The 23,503-nt window shown below is 40.2% G+C and overlaps 1 protein-coding gene across 3 annotated transcripts in view; it reads right to left on the reverse strand.

The window, feature by feature from the left end:
• lama5 (laminin, alpha 5) overlaps positions 1-23,503 on the reverse strand; it is a 78,285-nt gene that overhangs the window by 18,828 nt on the left and 35,954 nt on the right. The window contains exons 8-43 of one of the 3 annotated variants that reach the window (XM_057363122.1): positions 19,331-19,449; positions 18,619-18,709; positions 18,388-18,522; positions 18,226-18,270; positions 18,007-18,147; positions 16,839-16,976; positions 15,561-15,695; positions 15,332-15,466; positions 15,095-15,232; positions 14,916-14,974; positions 14,672-14,771; positions 13,414-13,466; positions 13,229-13,334; positions 13,047-13,146; positions 12,809-12,965; positions 12,331-12,469; positions 11,597-11,739; positions 11,398-11,501; positions 10,024-10,177; positions 9,646-9,809; positions 8,831-8,939; positions 8,644-8,741; positions 8,374-8,566; positions 8,147-8,273; positions 7,905-8,044; positions 7,705-7,820; positions 7,377-7,588; positions 5,703-5,904; positions 3,859-4,003; positions 3,571-3,711; positions 3,318-3,479; positions 2,654-2,758; positions 2,182-2,265; positions 1,749-1,979; positions 1,293-1,406; positions 137-267 (exon numbers count right to left, since the gene is read on the reverse strand). In XM_057363122.1, coding sequence (XP_057219105.1) covers positions 137-267; positions 1,293-1,406; positions 1,749-1,979; positions 2,182-2,265; positions 2,654-2,758; positions 3,318-3,479; positions 3,571-3,711; positions 3,859-4,003; positions 5,703-5,904; positions 7,377-7,588; positions 7,705-7,820; positions 7,905-8,044; positions 8,147-8,273; positions 8,374-8,566; positions 8,644-8,741; positions 8,831-8,939; positions 9,646-9,809; positions 10,024-10,177; positions 11,398-11,501; positions 11,597-11,739; positions 12,331-12,469; positions 12,809-12,965; positions 13,047-13,146; positions 13,229-13,334; positions 13,414-13,466; positions 14,672-14,771; positions 14,916-14,974; positions 15,095-15,232; positions 15,332-15,466; positions 15,561-15,695; positions 16,839-16,976; positions 18,007-18,147; positions 18,226-18,270; positions 18,388-18,522; positions 18,619-18,709; positions 19,331-19,449 — 4,666 coding nt within the window. Of the gene's footprint in view, positions 1-136; positions 268-1,292; positions 1,407-1,748; positions 1,980-2,181; positions 2,266-2,653; positions 2,759-3,317; positions 3,480-3,570; positions 3,712-3,858; positions 4,004-5,702; positions 5,905-7,376; positions 7,589-7,704; positions 7,821-7,904; positions 8,045-8,146; positions 8,274-8,373; positions 8,567-8,643; positions 8,742-8,830; positions 8,940-9,645; positions 9,810-10,023; positions 10,178-11,397; positions 11,502-11,596; positions 11,740-11,904; positions 12,035-12,330; positions 12,470-12,808; positions 12,966-13,046; positions 13,147-13,228; positions 13,335-13,413; positions 13,467-14,671; positions 14,778-14,915; positions 14,975-15,094; positions 15,233-15,331; positions 15,467-15,560; positions 15,696-16,838; positions 16,977-18,006; positions 18,148-18,225; positions 18,271-18,387; positions 18,523-18,618; positions 18,710-19,330; positions 19,450-23,503 lie in introns of all 3 variants that reach the window. The other 2 variants (XM_057363123.1, XM_057363121.1) reach the window with 2 other exon arrangements.

The raw sequence follows: 23,503 nt of genomic DNA on the forward strand, positions 1-23,503 counted from the left end.
ATGATCTAATTAAGTGTAAAAAACAAAAATGGTCATAATGTTGTTATATTTGGATAAAGCTTAGAACATGTGGGGCTTGAGAGGAACAGGAAACAGTAAATGATGACAGAAGAGGTGATGACAAAAGGGCACTGACTTGTTTGATGCCACCTGCAGTGGGCAGGGACAGCTGGAGCAGGACACCGCATGTCCGTCAATGCTGTTGTTGCCATGAAAGCCGCCCTGGCACCTCTCACAATGATCTCCGGCAGCGTTGTGACGGCAATTCTGTGTTTAAAGAGTTTAACATTTCAATGATGACTTCAAATAACTCCAATGTAAAAAAAACCCTGAAGGTCTAATTTAGACCTCATGATGTAAACGTACAAATTTAAGACTTTATTTTTCATTTCAGTTTGACATTTTTATATGCCCAATGGAATCCATGGTATTTATTTAGCGTTGGCAATATATCGCCAGTGTTGGGTGTAACTAGTTACTAAGTAATTAGTCACTGTAATTTAATTACTTTTCCTTAGAAAAAGTAAAGTAAGGGATTACTCTTATTTTTCTGTAATTTAATTACAGTTACTTCTGATGTAATTGAACTAAATACTGTGTAATATATTCAATAGTGGAAATGACATAAAAATTCTAAACTTTAAAATGTATGCTGTAATGTATCCTTCTCACATTTGTTTACTTTGGTCAGTTAATAAGAATAATTTATGAAGTTATTTATTATTTATTTGAATGAATTAAAAGAGCCGTTTCATGTCTATCCTTGAATCAATTCTAATCAAGCTTGATGAAGGATATAGAAAGTAATTAGTAATAAGTAATTAAATACTTTTTGGAGAGAGTCATTTGTAAAGTAATCTAATTACACTATTGAATATGTAATTAGTAACTAGTAATTCATTACTTTTTCAGAGTAAATTACCCAACACTGTATATCGCCTATGTTTAACCCTTGTGGTATGCATAAAATATTTCATCCCATATTTATCAGAGATAAACATTTATTTTGATATCACAGTTTTGTCTTTTCAATACAAAAACAAATACCCCCCTTTTTTATAAATGTGTGGTAAATATTACCAATATATGGTGTCTATGTTGGTTATTGGAATAAACTATTTTTACATCGTTTTTTATGGCTGTATTGCTCTATAAACTGAATAATGCTGTGGGTCCACTAGACTTACAATTGCTGACTAACAAAAACATCAAGTCATTTGAAGCCATGGCACCGGGGGTCTTTTACTGTAAATCCCCTACAATTTCTATTGGATTCAGTGCACAGAACTCACCACACATATGCCCGATCCATCCAGACACTGATCAGAATGACCATTACAGTTGCAGGGAACACACTTCCCAAGAAACAGCCCTTTAATGTCACGATAGTAACCTGGAGCGCATTGCTGTGAAGGGGATGAAGAAATGTGTTTTAAAACAAAACATACAGTACATAAACAATAACGTCTGGTTCTTTGTGACAGTAAACACACCGGTATCCTTCAAGCAAGAAAACAGTTGGGTCATTTCAATCCTGTATGACTTTCTTTCTTCTGCAGAACACAAAAGAAGATGTTTTGAAGAACGTTGATAACCAAACCACACTGACCTCCATTAACATCCATTGTATGAACAAAACCACAGAGACATTTTTCAAAATATCTTCTTTTGTGTCCCTACAGGTTTTGAATGATGTGAGTGTGAATCAATGATGACAGAATTTGTATTTTTGGGTGAACTATCTCTACCTGACAGGAGTCTCCTAGATAGTTTCCACGACAAAGACAAATTTCCACATTGTTGGCGCGGCTACCGGAGGGCAGGTTTTCGGCCGCCTCCAGCACAGCAGCTCGCAGCGACACAGACTGGGCGGATTGAGAGTGCAGGGCTCTGATCTGAAGGGACTCCAGGGCCACAAGCACCATCATCAGCTCCTCACGGGATACAGGGTTCCCCGTCTGCGCATGTCTGAAACTCTCCTGCAATGACAGACAGGAAGCTGTAGTTATAACAATCCAGCACTTGTGAAGGCATTTGGACTTCATGCGCAGACACATACAGAATCATATACAACACAACTCTATAGCAGCAGGGTCTTCTCTGGAAGAAAACACAGCAGAAGGACCAACAGTATGTTTTGAATTTGTCAGCGTGATAATAATAATGAGATTCTCTCCTCACCTCTACCAGATGAACAATTCCTTCATGAGGATCTTCAGGTGAAGAATATTCCCTCTCCATATATACCAGAGTCATCTGATTTCCCTGCACACACACATGTTGGGTTTCCATGTTTTATGGGGACATGGACGCAATGGTTTTTATACTGTACACACTGTATATCATATTCCCTACCCCTAAACCTAACAATCACAATTTCCTTTTCATGTTTTTTTTTTCATGTCTTTTTTCTTGCCCTCCTTCCTTCTATACTTCCTTCCTTCAACACTTCCATCCATCTTTCTAAAATAGGAACATATCATACACTTCAACTATTTTTAAACAAGGATGATATGTTTTTTTTTAGTGTAGTAAAATTGTTTGAAAAGTACATCTTTCGTTCTTGTGCAATTCATTTCCCATTGGAAGTTTCAGCAAGATTTACTAAAAGAGATTTTCTTGTTGGGAGACCCTTTACGCCCCGGTACTCTACCTTCAGTATAACATCTGGACGAGAGGTCTCCCCAGGGAGAAAAGCATCACCCCGCATTGTCTGCGTGTGCAACCGGTAGCGCAGATAGCCTCCATAAGATGACACCTGCACGCACACACCAAAAAGAAAATCCATGCAGGTTACGACAAGCATGTTAGTAGGCACACAGGTGTAGTCAAAGCAAAAGCCTGTGTCTGATCAGATACAATGCATCAAAGACATCTGACCAAACTATGTGTGTCACCTTATCAGATGTTATTGTGGAGCTGTGTTTGTCTCACCCGTATGCTGCATATAGCTTTAATGTGAATGATCTGATATTGATTCAGTTAAGCTGTCTGTCTGGCCCCTGACTGTCTGAGTGATAACTAAACCATACGCTTGCGTGAAACGTATCTCAAAGCAGCTGCTATGACGGCAAAAACACAAAGCATCAAAATAAGCAATACGGAAGATCAGAACACAGAAATAAAAGGTTAGGACACACGGTTTGGACATTATCTTCATTTTTGTTCTAACCAGGCACATGTTCCATTTAAGAAGCTCACATTTTCACATAAAGCTATTAGTTCATGTTTAACTGAAGAAAGCATCACATCAGCAATTCATTCAATAAAAAGGATTTGAAGGGATAATGTATGGATGTTTTGATGCACAGACTCACTTTATCACCGAGATAAGCTTGTGGAGCGTGCCAGTGGAGTTCCTGGGAGACGTCAGGTACATCACTCAGATCCACCTCTATCACATCTTGACCATCATACACAGACACAGGCACTTCCTGTCTGTCACTTCTCAACAGCATCCAACCACTCATATCCATGATCTGTCATTTTACACAATACGTTGGAAAGTGAGTTAAAGCATAATATTTGTAAAAGGCTAAATAAAAGTATGAATAATGTATATATGTGCACCTCATTACGGCGTTTCTCAGAACTGTGGCAACGGTCCGTGGCTCCAAAGCAGAAGCATTTGGTGCAGCCTTTAGCATTAGTGGGGTCCAGGTGAAATGTTCCCAGTTTGCACTGGTCACAGCGAGAACCCTCCACATTTTCCTGAGAGAGAGACACACACAATGTTCATTTCACAGGTCAACATGGGTGCTGTAGTGTTGAACATGTTTGCTTTTTCATGAAGAGTTCTGATCTAGAAGGTGAAAAGCACGCTACTATGGTATACATTTTGATATCGAGGAAAGCCACCTTGCATAAGCAGCGTCCGGTGAAGGAGTCACACACATCTCTCTCTGTCCCTGCCTCGTTGCAGTCACATGGTCTGCAGTTGGGGTATCCATAGAGACCCGGGGAGCACTTGTCACACTGACGCCCAACGATATTGTTCTTGCACCTGGGGAGAGAACAACCTGCGTTGACATTGCAAATAATATGAAGTATGTACAGTAAGATATCAACATTGCAGCACTGTTTCTGGTCTCGTGGTATATGGTGTGTCATGTCTGGGCAGAATCACAGTGAAGTGGGAATGTGACTGTGAATTACACAGCAGGAAATTGGGAAAAGCAGGACCGTAATTTCTTTAAATCTAACTGTAACAATAACTATATTAGCTTTCACGGGATTTGTTATGTTTGTTATAAGCTTGCGTGGTGCACTTTCACAAAGAAGGTGAGCTTTTCACTTGAATTTTCACAAGCCCTTTAAATTTAGATGAACTTTGTTTGGTTGTATCTTTATAGTTATATATAACTATATATATAGTATATTATATACTAAACATATAGTTATATATAACTATACCTTAACCACCAAATATGACTGATTTAGATCCAGTCTTCACCTCAAAACTCTCTTACTAAAATATTCAAAAAAAAAATGTGTACTGTAGATAGAGACACCGAATCATAGTACATAAAACATAAAGAAAAATAAATGTGCTTAAAACATACATGGACAAAAGACACTCTCACTGTAAAAATGCATTGATGTCAGTAAATATGTAACCAAACAACAAAAGATATCACAAGCTCACTTTTCAAGCCAAACATGCCATTCAAATATTGTCTAGATGTCAAACTTAAACTCCCTGTGGTTGTTTTGTGAAAGCACTGCTCTGACGTTGTAGTGCTATTTAACAAATGTGAGCTGAATGCATGACTAAATCAACAGTCGTCGCCAGTCACAACATCAGTTTGTCTATGCATGAGCTCGCCGCTTCCAAGTTTGGTGCGTTTTCGAAATCCTGATCAAATAAACTGAAATTGTCAAGTGTAAAAACAGATGGTCAACTCTCTGTTGTTACTGTACAGAAGAGCATATGAACAGAAGAGGTAAAACAGTATGTGAGTTATTATGAGAGAGTGGAAAAGGTTGTGGTGAGGCTGTGGAAAACTTATGGCTTTATCTCATAGTAAAGGTATGACACGAGAGATTCAGAGCAGATCGTATGGAACATTCCTCCCTGTGGATGTTAAACACTGTCTAATGGGGGAACACTAGAGTCAAATAAAACCTAGTAAAGAAATACCTCTGAAATCTCTGCACTTAATCCTTATATAGACAGTAGTGTTGTAATGAGAGGCAAAGGTTAATAATATCAGCCCTTCGGCCAGTGCTTGATGGGGGATTTTAAAAACGGTAGTTTGACACGGTGTTACAGGTCAGTAAACACTCCCTTACAATCCAAAAGACTGAACTATAACAGACGAGGGAGTACGTCATGAAAACTGTCGAGGATGTGCCAAGGTCTTATTTCACTTCAAAACGGAAAGAATAAATAAGAAATGAGATATTTTCTAGTGGTTTAAGGTCATTAGGGCTTTGTGCAGTGTGCCATTATTTGAAAGACCATTTTTCAACAATATTTTCCCCAACTTTTCATGTCTGTAATAAAAATGCTCCTAGTACTGTAATGTGGGAAAATGCTCATACATTGTTTAATGCTCCATAATTTGTTTGGTTTGAAAGGAAAATCTTTAAAAAAATCTTTATATTCTACCCCAAATTGTGACAGTAAGTTTATAAAAAAAATAAGATCAAGTCTGTGAGTTGTGTAGTTGGTTTTCAGCAGTTGTGTGTGTGTTGTGTACCTGCACTGGCCGTTGTTTGTGTCACAGCTGATGTCCAGTGAGGTGATTCCAGGTCTGGAGCAGTTACACATCTCACAGCCCACCAGAGGATGACAGCCAAACGTCTGCGGCTCACAGGTCACACAGTCTGGCTGCAGGGTCCGCGGAGGACAAATACACTCACCCGTGACCGGCTCACACAGACGTGATCCACAGTTACAAGCTGGAGAGGAGAAATATCACCAATCCATCACCAACCGCGCATACATTCATCCATACGTTTATCCCTTCACTCACTCACCCGTCCACCCACCATCCATCCATTCATCCACACTTCCATCCATCCATTCACTTATTCATTCGTTAATCCATCCATGCGTTCATCCACCCATCCACTGATCCACCCACTAATCCTTCCAGTGATTAATCAATACGTTCATCCATTCATTAATCCATCCATGCGTTCATCCACCCATCCATTCACTAATCCATTCATCCACTCATCCTTCCATTCACTCCTCCTTCCATCCCTTCGTCCATCCACTCATCCATCTGTTTATCCACTCATCCATCATTTCATCCACTCATCTGTTCGTTCATCCACTCATCCATCCATTCATCCACTAATCAATCCGTTTCTCCACTCATCCATCCACTCATCCATCCGTTTATGCACTCATCCATCCCTCCACCCATCTGTTCGTCTATCCACTCATCCACTAATAAATCTGTTTATCCACTCATCCATCTATCCATCCACCCATCCCTTCGTCCATCCACTCATCCATCCTTTCATCCACTCATCCATCCCTCCACCCATCTGTTCGTCTATCCACTCATCCACTAATAAATCTGTTTATCCACTCATCCATCTATCCATCCACCCATCCCTTCGTCCATCCACTCATCCATCCTTTCATCCACTCATCCATCCCTCCACCCATCTGTTCGTCTATCCACTCATCCATCCATTCATCCACTAATAAATATGTTTATCCACTCATCCACCCATCCCTTCATCCATCCACTCATCCGTTCATCCACTAATCCATTTGTTTATCCACTCATCCACTCATCCATCCACCCATCTGTTCGTCCATCCACTCATCCACTAATCAATCCGTTTATCCACTCATCCATCCATCCCTTTGTCCATCCACTCATCCATCCGTTTATCCACTTATCCATCCGTTCATCCATTCGTCCATCCACCCATCTGTTCATCCATCCACCCACCCACCCATTCACTCATCTATTTATGCATCAATCCATCAAACTACCCACCCATCCATCCACCCACACACACATCCATCCATCTATCCACACATCCATTAACTCACCCACCATCCATATATCTACCACTTCATCCATTTATATATTCTACTATATACTACCCTGTACAATGTCTCTTATATTATTTATCCCCCATTTTCTGTACAATAGTCTTTTATTTTATATATGCATATTTTAGAATCTTTAGACTGTAAATCTCATTATATTTGTATTGTCATTGTGTTGAATGTCTGTACTAGAAGCTTCCAACACCAAAGAAAATTCCTTGTGTGTGCAAGCACACTTGGCAATAAAGCTCTTCTGATTCTGATTTACTTCACCCATCCATTCGTTCATCCATCCATTAATCCATCTAGTCATTCATTCATTCACTAATCCATACATTTTGATGGAGATACTCACATCTGCAGTTGGGGAAGCCGTAGTAGCCTGTGGCACACTGGGAACAGTCTCGGCCGATCACGTTGGGTTTGCATTGACACTGTCCACCGAAGGTCTCACATGTGTCGCTCTCTGCTCCCACCTCATGACAGCCGCAGGGCACAGCACCATTATTAAAGAATGCAGACAAAGATACGGCTGAGCTTCGGCAGAATGGAGATGCCTTGGCAGGGCTGATACAAAAGAGAAGAAATAACATAACATAAACAGACACACACACATAATATGATACTCCCATTGTGCTTTTGCACAAGGATGTCTTTCCATACAGTATGTACACATATCGTACTTGATGTAAAAGCTGTTTTGTCCACAGTTGCTGATGAAGTCATAAGATTTGTCCAGCAGTTCCTCTGACAAAAAGGTGGAGCTGTAGGTGTTTTCTGGTACCACCAGAACATAGTCCTAAAACGAACACACCAATATCACCCAACTGTAGTTGGTACTGTTCCATAAAAACTGCATATTGCAGCTTTAAAAGACACTCACCAGCCAAAGAGTTCTTCTGTCGGGAGCACGCAGGGTCAAAATGACCTCATGATCCGTCACATCCAGAATAATCTGATTCTCTGCCATCACAACACTACGGCAACCATAACCATGGGGACAGAATGATACTTTGGCATGACCTAGAATAAAAATGAGGCCATTAAAACAGAGCCAGTTACAAACTTGCCAGAAGCTAAACACTTATCCATCACGATCTGTCTGTGCATGTTACGTTTGCTCACCCCGCCAGATGCGTCCTCCGTTGATGTACACCTGGATGTTGTAGGTCGGGTGCAGGGGCTGATGATAGTGCAGGATGAACACATAGCGGCCCAGCGCGTGCACACGTGTGGTGTACACTACGGCATTCTGGGAAATCAAGGCACGATTATCATAGATTCGGAGTATAAATTCACTAAAAATAATGAAATAATAAATCCTACAAATGATAGTATTTAGTGAAGTGCACCTGATCCGGGTTGAGTAGCATGTGGTCACTGGTATCCGCTGCTGTTGGTGGTCTGGAGGTAGCGGGTCTGTCTGCATTGAAGGAGGGGTCAGGGGCTGAAGCCAGAACGGGTTCGGGCGCAGAGGACGCCTGACCCTCTTTCAGAACCAGAGACTGAGGAGGATTCTGGAAGCGAGACGGGATACAGGAGCCACTGGAGGACAAAGAACTTAAAGCATTAAAAACGAGCTTTAATCGGATTTGGTGTTTTGATTTACCTGAGTCATTTACCTGTCCGGAGAGAAGCGTCCATGTGTGCTGATGCAGTGAACTTTGGGTTTCAGGTACTCCATGGTGAACTGATCACGGGGGACGAGGAACACTTTGTGCTGGAGAGGACAAACACACACAGCTGTGAAACACACGCGTTTGTGACCAACACAAATGACTTTTTATGGTAGCAGAGAATTCCTCTCACCAGGAAGAAACTGCTTCTGTCGGCGATGAGCTGAATATCAGCCTCCACAGACAGAGTGAAGACCGCCACACGCTTCATGTCGTCTACAGACACCGCCCGACACAAGAAACTACAAACACATAACAGTCAACCAAATCAACAAGGAGAAACAGGATTTGATCTAGACGTTTGATCTAGATGTACTTTCTAAATGTACTCTTAAAGAAAAAGTTTATCTCAAAATTTAAGTTTAACTTATATTAAGCCTTAAAATTCTGCAAAATAGTTGCGTGGCCACTTGAGTGACAAGTGGTTTCAGCCAACCGGGTGCCTCAGCTCCAACCACGTCCCGCCTCTTTGCCCATTTACGATTATCCGGGAGTGACGCGCGATGACAAGATGGCGACGACCGGCTCTGCCTACTTTAAGCTTCATACTCTTCACAAACCTATGGGTGACGTCACGGACACTACGTCCATATTTTATACAGTCTATGGTTTTGACGCATGCGCATTACAACATATTGCAATACCTCTCCCGGAGAACAGGGGTCAGGTTTTCTTCTACTACCTTGAATCGATGCTCCCAGGACACGGTTGTCACCTGGTAGTTAAACTAATTACTGCAAGAAATGGAACGTGCATGCGCGACCTGTGCGTACTTTGTACGCGAGGTAACAAAATTCCGGCGGTGCAAGTACGCTGTCTCTCGCGTACGTGTAAAAAGGTGTTTAAAAATGATATCAAAAAATTTTGTATAAAGAAACCTTAGCAAGCATTCTTATATTATAAGCGTGTAGAGCATGATTCAGGGTAAATGTTGCCACCTCCACACACCTGTATTTGCAGTGTAACAGTGTTATTTGTTCTTGATGTGTTCGTTCACCCGGTGAGTTGACAGACACGAGGAGAGTTTGAGGGGCTTCATCTTCACTAGCGTATTCAACCACCAAAACATATTCTCCAGGAACAGGCACACGGCGACGCAGCTGAACGCTCATCTGAACAAACACACAAATATACACATCACATGACCTTTAAAGACGAGTGCAAATGTATTTTTTTATTTGATTTTCCCAAACGCTAAACCCGGACCAAAAAGAATCATCAGCATAAAAAGTGAAGTATTTTGGGGAATTTGAACGCTAAACAGGCAGTTCGATAGGTTTTGGGATTCAGCCTATACAGTATGTAACAGTCAACACACACACTTACGTCATTGCCGCTGCATATGGCCATGCTGGGATGGTGTGGCGTGATCTTTTCATTGTGACAGGGCCGAGGCAGGTGGTTGTCAGATCTGCAGCTGGCTTCATTTCCAGAGATGGATGGAAAGTCGTCCAAAGACAGGTACATGTAGTGCAGACAGCTGAACACAACAAAACATCATTTACTCCAGTCGCATTGTATAGCTGCAAATTTTGGTGGTACTCGATTAAATGAACACATGTAAAATCTGCTTGAGGTAATGAAAGCGACCTAGCAAATGATGGTATTTTGTTTTGTATCTGTTTTATTCAAATCAAAAATAACTAATAAGTTAATAAAAATAAGTTTATTCAAGTAGGCTATTAGTATACTTCTTTTAAACCAAAAAAAGCAAACTTTCTGTCTATTTTTAAGAACTACACTTGACTTATACCGACAGAAAAGTTAATTTGGCATATACTTGTACTAAATCTTGATCGAGGTGTACTTCAAATCTATTTACAGTACCGTTAAAGGTGAATTTCAAGTATACCTAAATAGGAACACAGTAGCATACTTAACATGTGCATGATGTTAAAGGGACAGTTCACCCAAAAATGAAAATTCTGTCATCATTTCCTCACCCTCAGGTGGTTCCAAACCTGAACAAATATCTTTGTTCTGATGAACCCAAAGGACAATATTTGGAAGAATGCCATTAACCAAACAGATTTCATCGCCCATTGACTCCCATTTGGCAGTAATTGGGGGATGAGATCTGTTTGGTTACTGACATTCTTCCAAATATTGTCCTTTGGGTTCATCAGAACAAAGATATTTGTTCAGGATTGGAACCACCTGAGGGTGAGGAAAATGATGACAGAATTTTCATTTTTGGGTGAACTGTCCCTTTAAGTTCAGTTAAAGAAATACAAGTATAGACCACTTCGCAAGATGTAAAGACTGGTCCAGCTGCATATCTGGTTTCATATTTATTTAAATCTTACATACATAATTCAATCTTAAACATATTTGTTTACATTTCGATTCAGTTATAAATGGTCTGTTGGTTGTATTTTGTTCAAACGTTTGTGTGGTGTTTAAAAACTTAAACAGGAAGTTTTTATGGACCAGCGTTGCTTACGTCATCCAAAGAGCTCTATACTTGTAGTATAAAACTACTAAACTAGTAGTTATATTTCAAGAATTATTCACAGTACAAATGAAAAACATAAGTTACTACTGGTTACTACTGTTACACTTAGAATATACTTTTATAAACTAAATGTGAGCCCAAGTAGCACTAAATACTGTACTAAAATGAACTTAAAGTACACTTACTGTTTGTAAAAGGTACAGACGATTATGTATGCATTATGTACAAAAGAAAGCCATACTGACTTCTGATTGGCATCCTGTGTGTGGCTGTATGAACAAGGTTCAGTCACTTTCAGTTGCAAGATGGGAGCCTCGTAATACGCGCTGGGCAAGAGCACCAGATAGTCCTGTGTTGCAAGAAGATGAAGAATGTTGATTATTTTCCCCAAAAAATTATGTACAGAGTCCATGCATTTAACATTACGGAGAGAGAGAGTCTTACCAGCAGAATTCCTTCTGCCTCTATAATCACAATCCAGGTTCCAGGATTCAGGACGAACGGCTCCACAAAACTGTTCTGGGGCACGTTGACAAATGTAGCTTCTGAACTGGGTGCAAAGACGATTTGTTTGGACTGCTCAGAGCCTACAAAGAAAATAAATCGTGATCTGGTTAAGCTATTTCTTTCAAATTATATTCAAGGTTAAATTCAAAATGTAAATTCTCTCATAATTGAATCATCATCATTTCATTTATTTCTTTTTACTCAAGCAACAACAGTTCGGAGACACGACTAACCATCAGACGTACCTCTTCTGCTGCTCTGATAGACCGTGATTTTACCGTTCGACACGGTCGACCGCATGTTTATGTATCTGAGGATGAAGCGCGTGAGATACACGTCCGCTTCACGCACGTGCACCGTCATTTTAACCGTATTCTGAGATGGAGGACAAGGCAGAAAGGGAGAAGAGGAAAACAGAGGGGAGGGGGGGAAAGGTGTTCAGCACATAACACGGTCTGTGTTAAAGACCTAAACTAATGGGTTTCTCATAAAGGTGTGTGTTGTTCTGTGATGGATCTAAGATGCTGATTGTAGTGTGCGTGTCTTGAGCATGAGAGGAAGTAGAAGGTTAAGGAATAAAGGATCAGAAAAGAGCAGCTGACAGAAAAGGGTTCAGGAAGTGAGGATGGAAGAGGAAAAGTTCTCCAAAAGTTCTGTGCGCGAAAACTTACAATTACCGCACAGGAAGTGTCTGCCCTCCTCGATCACAGATACCTGCCCCCTGACGTCCAAGCCACCGCGATTCACATAGTGCAAGACCACGTGAAACAGGTCTGGAGAGCCAACCACCACCTCAACAAGAACCCGCGGCTAGAAGACGAGAGATCGACCCACAACAGAGACAGACAGACAGAAAGAAAGACAAATGCAAAGCTGTTGCTTAAACCACCACCAGCACTGTAGCGCCCAGCCAATCACAAAGCCCAATATATGCAAGAATAAATCAAAAACCTTGATCAAAGCCCCCAGCAAAGCTAAAGAAAGAACTTTTCAAAGACATGACACATGACACATCTCAACATCTGAATGAATGTACTGCACATGTATGAAAACAAGACAATAATAAATCCTAACAATAACAATATTTCGTGTTTAAATGGACAGACTGACATTTATTCTCTATGTGTAGGATTTGTGTTTGTGTCTCACCTGTATGGATGTCATCTGAGCGTACCCTCTCCAGCTAAAGCTCTCAAACTCCAGTGGATTGTAACCAAACCTCACCGAACGGCCATCCACGGTGGTCCCATCCTCCACCTCAAACTTCATATGGTGCAGGTCGGGGAAATAATGATCCGGTCGGGGTCTAAACAAACACAAACAAATCAGACCGACATGCATGTGATTCCAGCACAATGCAATTATTTCGTTTTTTTTCTTGACTCACTGGTTACATTTGGGTCCCTCCACATTGGGTCTGCACCGACAGCGGCCATATCTGTCATCACAGGCCTGTCCAACCGAACCTCCGTTATCACACTGACACCCTACACACACACACAGGGACTTGGTTCAAACTCATCTCCTCTTTGATGTATTGATAATCGATGTTTATGGCTGATTTTGTACCTTGGCACCCAAAGTAGTTTGTAGATTGGAGATTGTAGTATCCGTCTTTGCATACGGCACAGGTCCCGCTGCACACGTTGGGTTTACAGTAACACTGGCCGGTGCTCTGATACACACACAGAGGTCTGTTAGGCGTGCTCTTTGAGTCTTATAAGATTATTGACGAGGTGGAAATATTTCTGTACCTGAGTGCATTCTGCAACCTCGCTCAGAGTTCCTACTGTGTCACAATCACAAGCTGCAAAATCAGACAGAGTACACATGAACACTAGAAATGACCAGGTTATTCTTGGTGAATATTGTTCAAATGAACTATTAGTCACTTTAGATACAATCGCCTTCAAAAAAAAAAGGTATATATGTAAATATTAGGGGTGTAATGAAATATTCAGCTCACGATTGATACATTACACAGTTAGGGGTTCAGAATACGATAATATCACTATAGTTTACATCCAAAAAATTAAACAAGTTCAGATAACAGATTTTTTTCCTAAAACATTAATTATTCATAATAATTGTATTATAATTTGTGTTGTCTGTACAACTTGGTGTAGAGTGAACAACAATTACAATTCTGAATGTAAATGAATAAAAACTGAATGGGTCAGTCAAAGAATATAAAATAAAAATAAGAATATAAAATAAACAAAGAAAGAAATATTAACATATTAAAATAAACAAAAAAATAAGACCTAAGATACTTTGTCTTGTTTTAAGAAAGAAATGATAATAATTAAGTAAGTTTATGTTTGAAACAAGCAAAAAATACATTTACTTGACAATTTACATAACATCATAATTTATATTTACATTAACTTGTCTTGTTTTATTACAGAAAATTTAAGATTCAAGTAAGTTTATGTTTAAAACAAGCAAAAAATCTGCCAATGGGGTAAGAAAAAAAGTCTTGAATTTAGTTTGACCTTTTTCTTAGGTACCTAAATCAAGATTATTTTTCTTACCCCATTGACAGATTTGTTGCCTGTTTGAAACATATACTTGAATCTTATATTTTCTGTAATAAAACAAGACAAGTTAATGTAAATATAAATTATAATGTTATGTAAATTGTCAAGTAAATGTATCTTGATTTAAGAATTCTTAGCCATTTTATTAGAAAACAACAAGACAAAAATGCTTAGTAAGAAATTATTTTTCACCATGCAGCTTCTTAAAGAAGAAAAAGCACAAAACAAGAATATTATACATAGTATGCTGATGCAGGTCACATGTTGGCATCTCAACCAATAGGATTAAACAGATGTCATATTGTAAAAAATGGCATAGCTCTACAATACGATTATAAAACAATATTACATAAATGAATGAAAAAATAAACACAATTTAGACACCTGTGAAGTTACCAAAATAACTGCCACTAGCTTTTCACTTCATTACTCAGAATGAAAAGTGTGCTGTGTTTCAAAATGTTGTCCTTACTTGAGCATCCGTAGACTGTATCAGGAGAAAGATTCCAGTAGAGAGGTTTACAGCGGTCACACGCCACCCCCTCCACATACGGCCGACACTTACACGAACCCTGAGGTTAAACAACAACCAATAAGAGTCTGGGCTTCAAATGACTGGTTGACACTAACGTGCAAAATTATTTCGAAATACTTCAATTTAATATGAAGAAAGTGTGCAACTAAAGTAATGTAGACAAAGATAAAAGCTCATTTACATTTCCAGCGGTGGACAGGATGTCATCAGGCACAGAGCCTGCCGGATTACAGGTCCCAGCTGAAGCATAGATCCGAGAGAGATCAGACCGAAAACATGAGTCAAACGTTAACCCTTTTACATATATTCAAAACAAATAAATAGGACACAATCAATGATCGACTCTCCGTGTTAGATCACCTTGGCAGAGAGGAAAGTCGTATGATCCAGGACCGCATCTATCACACCTCTGACCCAAAACGTTTGGACGACACACACACTGACCAGACACGGGATCACAGGGACCGAATCGAGAACCCTCCGATGAACAAGCACATGCTGAACGACAAACCGGTCATTTAAAATAAAATTGTTTGTCTGTGGATGGACACAGAACACAAATCATCCTGATCAACACCAAACAGCGGCCAAACTCACGTGCACAGCTGGGATATCCGTAGTATCCTGGTGCGCACTGGTCACATTTGGGGCTGTTGTAGTTGGGTTTGCAGTGACACTGGCCCGAGACGGTACAGCTGGTGTCCAGAGATGTACGGGGGTCACAGATGCACACTGGGAAATGTTAGAAAATGTCAAATTAAGTAAATATAAAAAAGAAGAAGAAGATATTAGACGTATTATATCTGTGTGTGTGTGTTTGGCTCACCCTGGCAGTCTGGGTACAAGTGGAAACCAGAGCGACACTGATCACAGCGAGGACCAGTGAACTCCGGCCTGCACAAACACTGACCGGCTTCATTACACACCTCAGGTGTAGAGCCCACAACACTACAACCACAAACTGCAGATAGACAGAGAAAGAGAGACAGACAGACAGACAGACAGACAGACAGAGAGAAAAAAGTAAGAAAGCAATGTAAGTGTGCATTAAATGATTAAATCAACACATTTAAAGCTTTAAAGTCAACATGAAACTGCATTCACAACATATTTGACAAAATACATCAAACAATGTTCTGGAAAAAGGGCACCATGTACACAAAATGTACAGATATAACAATACTATATTTTGACTACACAATTATTGTGGGCAAAGAAATTCACAATATTATTGTAATATATCGCAATATCTATTTATAAAAATAATGTTATCAATCAAATTCATCTCTCTTTTTTTTAGTATTTTCTCTTTTTTCCACAATATTTCTCTTTTTCACAACAATACAATTCACAATATTATCACAATATATCGCATTATCTATTTATAAAAAATTGAAAATCATCTTAAATGTAGTTTTCATCGTTTTTGTTTTATTTATTCAATATTTTCTCTTTTTTCCACAATATTTCTCTTTTCTACAATAATATAATTCACAATATTATTACAATATATCGCAATATCTATTAAATTAAAAATAATTAATTTTGTTTTCATCTTTTATTTATTTAGTATGGTCTCATTTTTTTCACAATAATATAATTTCTAATATTATAACAATATATTGCAACATCTATTGAATAAAATAAATAAATAATGCAATCAATCAAATTAATCTTTAATTTGTTTTCATCTTCTTTTATTTAGTATTTTCTCTTTTTTTGTGACGTAAGGGGGCAGAGAAAGAATTGTGATAATTGTTTTGACTCTTAAGGCAAATTTTTAAATGGTGCTAAATGGGTGATTATCAATGTTGGGTATCAACAAAATAGATAATCACGGTTTGCTATTGCCATATTTTTGACAATATTTTGACACCCCTAACATAAATATGAATTTATATGAAAGATAACAAAGGAAACGTTATGGATTAACAATCACTAAAATACAATTTTGACTATATATTGATTTTAAAGAGATGAAAAAAGGTTAAAGAGAGTGGACAGGAAACAGTGACTGTGGCTGCATTGTGACGTTCACAGTTTGGCAGCGCTCAGGGGGATTTCTGTGTTCTGTTTAGCGCGATTAGAGTTGGCAAGCACTCACATTGGCACAGCGGGTAGTTGAAGTAGCTGGGCTCACACTGCTCACATGAATGCCCCTGAAACCCGGTGCGACACGTAGACTGGCCTGTTACTGCCTCACAGGACCCATCCAGGCAACCCGGGCCTGAGCACTGGCAGCCTGCGGGGGGAAGGGAGACGAACGGGAATGTCTGTGATGCCTTTGTCTTTGGGTGGTATATTGTGTTCACAAACTCTCAAACTATGCACAAGACCAACAGTGATTTAGCAGACAGACAACCGAGGTGTAACGATACGCTTGTGTTTGTCACCTGTTTCAACGGCTTACAGAGAAAAGACACATATGGGCAGAACTGAACAGCTGAGTGGATCTGAGTCTCCAGCAAACCACACAATTAAAGGGACAGTTCACCCCAAAATAAATTTCTGTCATCAATTATTAAACCTTATGTCATTCAAAACACAAAAGAAGATATTTTGAGAAATGTCTCGGGGGTTTTGTATTTATACAGTGAAAGTCAACGAGGGCCATGTTGTTTGGTTATCAACGTTTATCAAAATATTTTCTATTTCATTTCACAGAAGAATCATATACAGGTTTTGAATGACATCGGGGTGAATAGATGATGACAAATGATGAATTTTTATTTTGGGGTGAACTATCCCGATAATTGAGTGGTTTTGACGTTTTATTGAAGAAAGGGGCGGAGTTACTATCCCCTTACCAAACCCTTTACTGGTACTGTACATGTTTTATGGACAATTACACATTTTTTCTATATATACTGCATATTTATGTTTTATAGACAATTACACGTTTTTTACAAAATGAAAATCTTTTTTAAGCAGCCAACAAGTGTCTAGAATACATACTTCAATATTGTTTAAAAAGCATCCCTCGGTGTACTTCATTAAGTTGGTTGAATGACCAGACTACAGAGCTGTATTTCAGACAAAGTGACATCTAACATCTATTATAAATCCTATAATTATTAATGAACATTATTGTAACATATTACCTCATTTATTCATTAGGCACAGTGGGAGAGCATTCCACATTTTGTCAACTTTAATGCTGTCCCTTATGTCTGCACGTTTATATAATAATGTACACGTTTATAATCCCATGATACCAGAAGAATGTTTTTATTACAGTGGCTGTGCTTGTAGAACGTGAATGTGTGTCTTACGCTGGCAGTTAAGGCCATAATGTCCATGAGCGCAGGTGTCGCAGTGCTCTCCAGTGAATTCAGGCTTACACACACATGTATTGGTGCGAGGGTCTGGCCTGCAGGAGTTCCCCTCAGTACCTGCAGCGTTGCACTCACAATCTAGGCAAGACAGGGCATTTGAATCGAATCGTTAACATTACTGAATTAAAGTGAATGGATCGAATCAAAGTGTCTTACTGATGATTTCTCCAGCAGGTCTGGCCTCTCCACTGATGTAGATCTCTGACAACAATGAACACAAAACATTGTTATAAACAATATCAATTCTTTCATTTAGGTGCAGGAAATATGTTGATAATTGATAAGTACAGATAAAAATCTTTGAAGACGTAGACTTACGGTAACAGACGGGAAACTGCTCGTGTCCCTCAGCACACGCGTCGCAGTTCTCTCCCGTGTAGTTTGGTTTACAGTAACAGTGTCCGGTCAGATCTTCACATGTGCCGTCAGTGAACTCAGATTCACACGGACACTCTGTTATATACAGCAAAACAAAGAAAACCTGTTTTTTTACCGTATATCTACAATTTTGTATTCATTTAAAAGAAGATCAGAAGATTAAGGACGCACTTGAACAGGCAACTGGCGATTCCAGAGGATGGTCAGGTGACCTGTAGTATCCAGGAATACAGCGCTCACAGTTATTACCTGTGGTGTGATGCTGTGAGAGAATGGTAAAATGAGACTTTCTTACATCTTAAATATTAAGACACAACCAATATTAACGATTTATAAAATTATAGAAAATCATGAAAGAGACAAGAATTCTGTCCAACGGCGATTTTATGTTGCCCAAAGCACCCAACTTCTGTAGGTTCTTCCCAGAAGTTGGTAAAACTCACAAAACTATGCGTTCTTAAAGGAACCAAAAATAAAAAAACAAACAAAAAAACTTTAGAAGTACAGTAACCTTATAAATAAGGGGTAATCCACAGCTAGCCTTGCGTTAAAGGGTTTTAATGCACGACGTGGAGGCCAAGAACCTGGTTGCCTCTGCGAAGTGCCTTAAAATCCTTTAACGCACAGGTAGCTGTGGATTACCCCGCTTATACCATGGTCATTTGCCAAGTTAAATCTTTTATTGATGTTTACAGTGAAATTTTAGATCAAACAGGTGAAAATAACAGACTTCAAATGTAATCAAACTTACTGGAGCTACCTGTGCGTTAAAGGCTTTTAATGCACACCTTCCAGCCAATCAGAATCCAGTATTCAAACAGACCATAGTATAAACAATTTAAGTCAATGTAGATAAACATGTAGATAGGTGTGTTGAGCCCACCTGGCACTCTTCACACACTCCTCCGCCTCTGTACTCTCCCTGCACGTTGAGACTGGCTCTCCGCTGATCTACATCTGGATCATAGTAGCATGTCGACGAGTGTCTATGGCAGTTACATGCTGAAAACACACACACACAACATGGTTACAACACCATACAATCAGCCTGTAGGTATGAAAGCTAAAGAATTCAATGATGAATTACACACACCGAGGTTAACATCTCATCCATCAGAGCAGAGAGTAGAGTAGAAGAGCATGACAGATTTAAACAGTCAGTATATGGGGGCAGGACATGCAAAATGTAGTCAGAAACGCACACAAACAGGGCTGAACGTACATCAGTCTCCACCTGAAAAGCTCACACTGTCCACAGAGGAATGAGAGCAGAAGCGAAGAGAGAAAGAGGACAGTGATTAGCCAGAAGTGAAGTTAGAATGGAGAAACTGTCAGCAAGATTATAAATCATAGTGGGAAATACTAGTGATTAGAGATGCACCGATATATTGGTTAATAATCGGTATCGGCCGATGAAACAGACTATATAGAAAATAGTACTTTGATGTTCAATATTAATAGTCATTATATGAATTAATAACATTCCGAAAGTTAAGAAATATTCATTTAATCTTCAGAATCGGTATCGGAAGATATCACTCTGAATAATTGGCTGTCGATATCGGTGGAGAAATTTAGTACCGGAGCATCTCAACTAGTTATAGACCGATATAACACTGTGCAAATAAAAATGGCCGATATATATATATTTTTATGGATAAATCTTTATATTTTGCAGATAATCTATAGCGCGTTAGCACTTTATTCCTTAAAAAGCTACCCAGACCAGTTGTCATTCAAACTTTAATGTGATGACTGTATTCGTATATATTTTTATTCAGTATATTCTGTATTTAACTGCTGCTACTACTTACAGTATCTGATACTACCTATCTGATAACTAAGCATGTAATGCACATTAAATGTTCATTTAGTTCCACCAATTTTCTATCCTTCTCTCATTTACTGTAATTACATTTATGTTGACGGACTTATATTGGCCAATCAGCTACACTGCTTTTTTAATATGGTATCAACATAGGGCATTAAAAAACTCATATTGGACAACCACTAGGAAATACAAATTTAAACGTGATAATAGGAGGTGGGCGGAATGGGCAAAAATCTATTTCACGGAATGAGTCATTTTATTTCACGGTAACAATCTCCCATTATAATTCTATATCTTATACCTCATTTTTCTTAGAATGATTTCCTTTATTTATTTATTACAGTTCATTTAAATGCTCACCATAGTAAAAATGTAGGCAAGTTATGAAAATGTACTGAAGATATCAGATTAAGTTCTGATAATGAGATTAATTATTTATTTATATTTATCTTCTGGCTATATCATATGTATACAGTAGGAAGATAGACAACATGTATAACAATGAAGTATGAATATGTCACGGCTGAGCGTGGAGAGAAGAGAACCCAAGCGCAGGCAGGCGGTGAAGGGTTTAACAGATAATAAAACACAAAAAACACAAAACAAAAACACCCACAATGGGGAAAACCCTCATATTCCAGAGTTTTAAACTGTCGTATCTCCGCCCGATATTGTCCTATCCTAACAACCCATACATCAATAGAAAGCTTAATTATTCAGCTTTCAGGTGATGTATTGATGTAAAATCTCAATTTTGAAAAATTGACCCATAAGACTGGTTTTGTTGTCCAGGGTCACATATATTATTGTCAAAAGGACAACAATAAGTTTCTCTCCACACATAACCAAAGACTTTGTCATGGCTCTGCTACAGGACCAAGAAAAACATGACTAAGGAAGCAGAACCATGACAGAAGCCCCCCCTTTAATGAGCACCTCCAGGTGCTCACCAAGGGGTAGACGGACAGGACAAGGAAGACTGAGACAAAGACAAGACCAGACAAAACATGGAGAACAGAATAAGTGGGAGACAAGACAAAATAACAAAGGGACTTGGGTGGGACAACAAGAACAACAAACATGGGAGGGGGGGTGGGGCCAAGAGCCCTGGAAGGCGGCGCCGGCTGGAAGGCCGGCTGGAAGGCCGGCTGGACAGGGCTTGACGCCGGCTGGAAGGCCGCTGGACAGGGCTTGATGCCGGCTGGAAGGCCTGCTGGACAGGGCTTGAGCCGGCTGGATCGCCGGACTGGGCTGCCGGCTGGTCACGACGGACTGGATGCCGGACTGACGCCGGACTGGACCCGGCTGCACCGGACTGGACGCCGGCTGACCGGACTGGACGCCGGCTGCACCGGACTGGACTTCCCCCTCCTCAGCTTCTTCTTCCTGGACCGGCCCACAGGACATGTGGCCGGTTGTTGAGAAGCGGTGGGGGGCACGACTAGCTCCGTGCTAGAGGAGTCGGACGGGGAGTCCCACGACTCCCTCCGTCGGCGCCGTCCACAGAGACTGGTGGGTGGAGGAGGGACTGAGTTCCCCAATGTGGCGATGGCCAGGACGCGACCCTCTGGCACAGTAGCTAGCGGGCGGGAAGCCCGGGCTGGTGCAATGGACTCAGGGTTGTCCCGGTCAGCCAAAATCCAGACCAGGTTGTCAAAGCTGGGGGAACCCAGCATCCTCATCTCGCTAGGGGAGAGGGGTTCGGTGAGGCCACGATTAAAAATGAAGCCAAGCTCCTCCTCACCGAACACCCAATCTGCTGACGCGTCCAGGAACTCGTCCACGTAGTCCATGGTGGCCCAGCTCCCCTGGCGGATCCCGAAAAGGCGGTGGGTTAGACGGGATCGCTGTGAGTCGGCCATGCTGCCTGCTGGGTTCAGTATGGCTCTTGTATTCTGTCACGGCTGAGCGTGGAGAGAAGAGAACCCAAGCGCAGGCAGGCGGTGAAGGGTTTAACAGATAATATTTATTTTACAAAAAACACAAAACAAAAACACCCACAATGGGGAAAACGAAACTGAGAAAAAAATTGAAACAAAACACTTCCCACGGGGGGGCAAAAACAAATTAACAAAACAAGGCACGACACAACGTCTTACAAAAGCAAACACGGCAGGGTGACTAAGACTAAACACAACACTCACTTTTCACAAACAGTGCAAATAACAGGAACACAGGTAAACCAGGAACACATACACAACACAATACAAGAGCACAGGACAAAGAAACAAGAGGGTATATATAGGGAAACACAAACGAGGGATAACGACACAGGGCAGGTGTGGGTAATCAAACACTTAGGGAAAGATAACAAGGAAACGAGAGGAGCGGGGCCAATGACAAGACACTGGAGAGAACATATATTATTGTCAAAAGGACAACAATAAGTTTCTCTCCACACATAACCAAAGACTTTGTCATGGCTCTGCTACAGGACCAAGAAAAACATGACTAAGGAAGCAGAACCATGACATGAATATGCACAAACAATGAGAGTACAGTATATGACTGGTAACTGGTGTTCATGGGGTCTGTACTGTAGGTCTTTATCGCTCTTCACTCTCTATTAGATGAGCACTTTTAGTGTGTTGCGGCAACTCTTTGTCTTTAGGTTTGTTTATTCTGGCGCTTGTCTTTGCACTGCGAGTCTCTGGTGACTCCACATGCGTCTCCCAAAACGGGGGAAAGCGGCACGTCACATCAAAGCACTCACGCGCCGAGCATCATCGTGTGTTTCAACGCAAGTTTCACCTTGGCTCGCCTGAAGTTAAACATTTTTGAAACTATTAACAGCTTCACGAAGCAATCTGAGTTCTGAAATACGTGTTGAGAATGAGCTTTTTTTCAGATCCCTGCACGAGCACTGCGGGTGACAGAGAAAGTGCCGGACTGGAGCGGATCACAAAACTACAGACTGAAAGAAGGTCAAAAGAATATTTGATAAATTAGTTTGTTATGGGTAGATTAATTCACTTGTTTTTTCAGAATAACAGCCAACCTGCAGAGGGCCAAGTTAACCACGCCTACTTATTTACATTCTGCGGAATACACAGAATAGAAAAATCTCTTACGGTTGACATTTTATTCCGCGGTAACGGAATATTCCGTCATTCCGCCCAGCCCTACATGACAAAATGTCATGAAGTGCAATAGTGAGACAATTTAACAACTGTAGTTTCCACCAAAGTACCATAATTATTACCAGGGTTAAATTTAATATTTTAA

This window comes from Triplophysa rosa, linkage group LG21 (assembly GCF_024868665.1).
Source record: "Triplophysa rosa linkage group LG21, Trosa_1v2, whole genome shotgun sequence".
Classification (NCBI taxonomy): Eukaryota; Metazoa; Chordata; class Actinopteri; order Cypriniformes; family Nemacheilidae; genus Triplophysa; species Triplophysa rosa.